Source organism: Orycteropus afer, unplaced genomic scaffold (genome assembly GCF_000298275.1).
Source record: "Orycteropus afer afer isolate SDZICR_OR568_19922 unplaced genomic scaffold, OryAfe1.0 scaffold00005, whole genome shotgun sequence".
NCBI lineage: Eukaryota > Metazoa > Chordata > Mammalia > Tubulidentata > Orycteropodidae > Orycteropus > Orycteropus afer.
This window is the reverse complement of record NW_006921592.1, coordinates 11,667,056-11,673,658: the sequence shown is the minus strand read 5'-3', so window position 1 is coordinate 11,673,658 and position 6,603 is coordinate 11,667,056. Positions and strand designations below refer to the sequence as shown.

The following is a 6,603-nucleotide window of genomic DNA, read 5'->3' as shown; positions in this document are numbered from 1 at the left end:
GCAGCTTCTCTTCTTGCCCTCTTAAAACATTGCTGCCATGGAAGCAAGCCCCTGCTAGCCTGCTGGAGATAAGCAGCCCAGCCAACAGTAAGTACCAACTGCCAGACATGGGAGTGCCACATCTGACTCAGCTGAGTTACCCAATGACTGCGGTCAAATGAGGCCCCCAGGAGAGACCAGCAGAAGAACCACCCAGCTAAGTTCAGGCCAAATTGCTGGCCCACAGAATTACGAGCAAATGAAATGGTTATTGTTTTAAGTCACTAAGTTTTTGGGGTGGTTTTGCATGCAGAAATAACTAACTGATACAATTTAGAACACTGTCTGGAGCATATTAAATGCTATATAAACATCTGTTAAATGCAATAAATTTGTCTTTTTATTCCCAGCACTTAAATAGTCTTACTTAGTACACAGAGCGTCTCAAAAATGGATGGATAAATTTTTATCTAGGAAAGGTTAGTATTTGACCTCAATTTCAGATCTAGAAAATAAGCAGCCAAACTTACTTTCCACTGACAACCAAAAGGAAACAAAAGGAAAAAGAGCTGACGTGCTACCCTGGAATTAAAATAAAGCACAACGTGGAATAACCCTCTCTCCCCTTTCTCAAGCATTTTATTCTTGCACTTCTACAGAGTAGGGATTCATTAAAATTAAACAGCAAATAAAAGCAGAGTGAGGAAGCCCCTGTTAAAAGTTATGCTTTCCCTGTAGGCACATATATAATTCTTGTTTGAGTTAACAGGAGTCAAGTGTATACCTTCAGGCAAGAGAGGGGCTGAATAGAGGGACCAAATGTCTGGTAATGGACTTTGAGCCTAAAATCCTAGCCCCCCTTTTATACAAGATGGTAGGTGACATATAAATTAAAAATTCAGTGGCTGCCCTCTTTTGATATTCTGCTGCCTCAGGCACTCAATGTGAGGGTCCTATAACAGATGTGGAACAAAATAAAGCATATCTAACTTACCAAAGGAGTCCCTGGGTGGTGCAAACATTACCATGATCGGCTGCTAACCAAGAGAAGGCAGGTTTGAGTCCACCCAGAGCCACGCTGGAAGAAAGGCCTGACTATCTGCTTCTGAAAAATCAGCCACTGAAAACCCAAAGAAGCACAGCTCAACTCTGACCCACATGGGGTTGCCATGAGTTGCAGCCAACTCGACAGTAACTGGGTTTGATGTTTTTTTTTAATTTAAGGGAAAAAAATAGAAAGGAAGAATTACGAGTCTGTATTTGCAGTTCACCCTCCTCTCAAATTTACCAGTCCCATCATGAATCTAGAAGGTATGACAGCAATAATTTCATAAAAACTAGAAACTGATGATTAAATTAAATCTGCAGAAAGATATTTATGCATTGCCCATGACAGTGAGTCTCTAGGTAGGAGCTGGGAGTGGGGGGAGATAGGTTAAGGGGAATGAATCACTCTCTATCTAGCAAGATACAGAAAACTACATAATCATAAGCACAAACAGTAATATCAAGAGCTAACACTTAAGGATTGCTTACAATGTGCTAAGCACTATTTCTAGTGCTTTATACAAATTAATTGGCACAATAGCCTATGCTCTTAACCCCTATAATATACAGTCTTTATTCATGTGCATTTTCACATAATTCACATGACTACTATAAGCAGTATATACTATTATTATGTCCATTTTACAGATACAGAAACTAAGGCTGGGAGTAGTTAACTCATTTGCCCAAGGTCACATGCTAGTAAGTGGCAAAGCTAGGCTTCCAATATCAAATGTCGCTATACTGCCAGTGTGGGCTCAACTTAGGGGTCAGCAAGTACGTGTGGTTGATAAGGCTCTGGCATGAACTCACCCATCAGCGGCTGTCCTATCCAGTCTCGAAGTTCTCGGCCAAGTCACTGGGAAGCCTCTTGACAGTGGCAGGGCTATTGCCACTGCCAGAAAACCTCCCAGAACTGTGTTCAATAAAGGGGCTGCCCTATGAGCTGGTAGGGGTACATGAGAAGAGGGAAGGAGTTCATCTTCTCAGAAACAAAAATGAGACACACGGGATGGTTAATTACAAATCCTAGGTTACACAGTACTACTCGTTAGAACTGCCACCTCTCCTTTGGAAGTCATTTTGCTGAGCTCGTGCCATGATTTGAAAGAAAAGTGAAGAATCTCCTAAAGTGAGGATTTCCCAATGAGCACAGGACAGATAGTGAGTGCTCCCAGTAAACACTGAGGAGAGACAGGCCTAAAACCCCACGGCCAACTCCAGTAACAAGGCCCCACAGAACATTCTGGGCCCACGTGACATTTTCTGGGCAGGCAGCCAAGGGGGTAGGGGGTAGATGGAAACAAGAAGTTCCCAGCAGGCAGTTTTTTCTGGATGAACCAAGCTTCCCAGGGCAGGCCATTCATAGGGAGTGTGGAGCTCTGGGTGCTTGGGGTGATGGCGAAGGGGATCAGACCGCCAGTAAAGATCTGCCCCATTGGGTTTATCAGGCTTCCTTTAGGGAAATGCCCAGACTCTGAGGGATGCTTTGAGGGAAAGGAACCTCGGGACAGAGAATTCAGGGGCTTCTTGGATTTCCTTCCACACTTTCTTATTTTGTTTCTAATTCCCTTCATTCTTTCTGTCCTCTAGTTTTATGCCTGTAATTCTTCCAAGACATAAGAAGAGCTTCTGGAGCCAGAAGCTAATAGAAAAACTGGTCTCCCCTCCACAACTGGCTGCAAGTGTGTTCCCTCAGGCAGGTTCTGAGCACTTTGGGAGCCAGGGAAGATGACTAATTCATTGTGTATCCCCAGAGCCTAGACAAGGCTAGCCCAGAGTAGGTGCTTGGGAACCGTTTGCTAACAAGTAGATGAATGAATGAATGAAAAGGTGGACTAAACAGGTCCTCAGACCTTTCTACAATTTCCTTTTAATCCCAGCATAAGCCATTCCCTCCAGGCACCCAAAACACTGTGGCTTTGTGAGGTCCGTTCTCCATCTTCCTAAAGTTCCTGAAAGTATTTCTGCCCTCTTTTCTAAGCTCACCCATATCCAAAGCTTGGTTCATCCAGTGTTCTCCTCCATCCAGAACAGTATATCCCTGCTCCAAGCTCATGCCACATTCCTTAGCCTTTGACTGTGAACAACGGGGACAGCCTGCCGCTCGCTAATCCTACATGTTAGAATGGCTCCAGTAAGCACTGCAAGGCCCTCTGGCTTCCCCACCTATACAGCAGGGTCTAGGGCGGAAGCTTCTCCAGGAACAAGCCCTCAGCCTACACTTCCCTCTCTGTTACACAGAACTGCAGAGTGGGCAGTAATGTTAAGTGTGCACCCTTCCCTCAGATGGCACAGGGCTCTGCCACTGCACAGGAGAGAGAAGTCCAACAGCCAAGGGGTTCAGCCAAGCCTGGGTTTGTGGCCAAAGGAACAGCAAGAAGTCACAGGAGCAGGCAACAAGCATTTTAAGGACTACTGAAAGTCTAAGAGGTATGAACTTCCATGCACATAGGTGGTTTTGGTGATATGGAGTCTTGCTTAAAACACCCAATTCTAAGTTAGGATCATGGCATCATTTTTAGTGTCTAAAGCATTTGACTACTACCCAGAAGGCTGGAGGTTCAAACTCACCAGCCACTCCTTGGAAGGAAGACTGGGCAATCTAATTCCGTAGAGATACTGCCTCGGAAACCCATGGAGGGGTCGCTATGAGTCACATAGACTTGACGTTAATGAGTTTGGTTTGGTTTGATATGGCCCGCTGAATTCTCAAAGATAGTACAAATCCCTATGCTACTGTCAGCCAGATATTTTTTTGTTACAACAAAAGTGAATCCCAAAAATTCATGACTGCTAAGAAGGATATCTTGACTTTGATAAGTGAGTATAAATATTTATGTATGTGTATGGAAGTGTGCACAAAAGCATACACATATATAAGAATACACACACACACACACATACAGTGTAAAGTTTTTTCTTTGTACATCTGTGCCCATCTTAAGGGAGAGGGAAAAGCAAATGAAGATCTCATTTGTAAGCTTCTCTGTGTGCCAGGCCCTGCACTCAGTTTTTTTTTACATCTGACATTTTGGTGAAAGGTCTGTAGGGAGTTGAATGCTGGCCCCCAAGAGATGTGTTAAGTCCTAACCTGCAGAATCTGTGAACATACACTTATTTGAAAGAACGATATTTGGAGATGAAATTAAGTTAAAGGTCTCTGAGTGAATCACCCAGGATTACTAGGGTGGGCCCTAGACTCAATGATAAGCATCCTTCTGACAGATAGAAGGAAGAAGATACACAGAGAGGAAAGGGCAACATGAAGAAGAGGCAGACACTAGACTGACGTAGCCACAAACCAAGGACCACCTTGAACTACCAGAAACTGAAAAGAGCAAGGAAAGATTCCGTCCTACACCGTCTGGAGGGACCACAGCCCTGCTGAAACCTTGATCTGGGACTCCCGGCCTCCAGGACTGTGAAAGAATAAATCTCTGTTGTTGCCACTAAATATGTGCTCATTTGTTACCGCAGCCCTACGAAACTAATACAAGGCCCACACATTTCCTGTGCCCCTCACAGCCACTGACCCAGTGGTCAATATACACTTATTAGTCATTTGGTCACAAAAATATTTACCTAGGGATCACCCATCCCATAGCCAATTCCATTTACTGACAGCAGGCCTGGGATGGGAGGATTTAGGTTGTATTAAGGAAAGCAATGAACTTTCTGAAGCCAGTGGAGGAAACCAGGAGTGAGTATTTACCCCACAAGTTGCCAGCAGGAAAAGGAACAAGTTGAGAGCTTCCATCAAGAAAGGTCTGAGCCAGGGCTGAACTGAGGTTCTTCCCAAGGGCAATGTCTGGTATGAGAGATGTCATCACCTAACAGGGAGACAGGCTGGGTTTGTGGAGGTGGAATGCAGGGAACAGCTCATCCCTCATGCTCATGGGGCCCAAGGACAACCCAAACTCACCAAAACTTCAACGTCTCAGAGAGAAGAGAGTGTGTCCATTTTTCAAAAGTATACAGTATTATACAGAGCATTTTAAAATTCGCAAGAGGCAAAATGTGAGATAAAATCCATCAACTTACACATAGAATCCTTGAGAGTTATCAATGATGTCATAAATCATTTGAGATTTGATGGAGCTAAGCTTCTCCATGGCTGCTCCTCCACCATTGTTCTTAATCCACTCCAAGACCAGGCCCATGACATAGATGCTACAATAAAGGCAGAAAAAAAAAAAATCTATTTAATTCAGCAAGGGAAAAGACACTGGAGGGGAAAAGGAATTTTTTTTAAGAAAGAGACTTCAACACTTCATTAGAAATAGACAACATAAAAACAGGCCAGGGTTCCTAGAATTGGAGGAAGAAGGAAAGAGGAATAACTGCAAAGTGGGATGGGGTTTCCTTCTGGGTGATGAACATGTCCCGAACTAGACAGAGGTGATGGTTGCACAACACTGTGAACATACTAAACGTCACTGGATTTCCACTAGAAAATGGTTAAAAGGGAGGGGGCATGGTTTCTGTGAAAGGTGATAGAAAAATAGGAAAATGGATAGTGGTGATCATCGCATAATGATGAACATAATGTCACTGAATTGCACATATGAAAAACGCTGAAATGGCAGATGTTTTGTTATATATTTTATCACAATAATTTTTTTTAAATGGTTAAAATGCTGCTTTGTGTTATGCACATTTTACCACACACACACACACACACACACACACACACACACACATACCCTGGGCCCTTTCAACAACCTCAGATATCTGGCCCCATGACTCTACTTAACACCAAGGCCTTCTACCCCTATGAAATTCAAACCCTTAAAACTACAGGGACCCCAGGGATCACACACTGGTGGCCAGTGTGCCTCACACTCAGCCACCACCTGTCTGTCAGCGGAGGCTTGCGTGTTGCTATGAAGCTGAACAGGTTTCAGTGGCGCTCCCAGACTAAGATGGGTTGGGAAGAAAGGCCTGGCAATCTACTTCTGAAAATCAGCCAATGAAAACCCTGTGGATCACGTGGTCAAATCCTCCACTGATCACAGGCATGGCCCCGGACCAGGCAGAGTTGCATTCTGTTGTGCATAGGGTCACCATGAGCCCAGGCCGACTTGATGGGGAGCTGATAACAACAACAAAATTCTTATGCAGCTTTGTGACTTGGTTTCAGTTCTCTCCACTACCAGGGTAATACTTTAACCTGATTTGCCTTTACTTCTAAAATGCCATGTGCAAACAGATAGCTGAGGTTTACCTGTCTAAGCCTTCCCATTAAAGGAGTAAGTACATCATGATAATTCCATTCAATGGAATATAATGTTGTTAGGAGTGACTCATGTGACAGAGTACAACTGCCCCACAGAGTTTTCTAGGCTGTAATCTTTATGGGAGCAGATCACCAGGTCTTTTTCCTGCAAAGCCACTGGGTAGGTTCAAATCACCAACCTTTTGGTTAGCGGCCTATTGCTTAACCTTTGTGCCAGTAGGGGTCCCAGGGAATATCATACAACTATTTAAAAAGGAGGAGCTCTGGTAGCATAGTGGCTAAAGCACTTGACTGCTAACCAGAAGGCTGGCGGTTCAAACCCACCAGCCACTCCTTGG

General features: G+C 44.1%; 1 protein-coding gene across 1 annotated transcript in view; it reads right to left on the bottom strand.

Moving 5' to 3' along the window:
- The window catches only part of PSAT1 (phosphoserine aminotransferase 1), a 32,091-nt gene that overhangs the window by 4,369 nt on the left and 21,119 nt on the right, over positions 1 to 6,603 (bottom strand). The window contains exon 7 of the mRNA XM_007938649.2: positions 5,071 to 5,199. Within this exon, the coding sequence (XP_007936840.1) occupies positions 5,071 to 5,199 (129 nt within the window). The remainder of the gene's footprint in view (positions 1 to 5,070; positions 5,200 to 6,603) is intronic.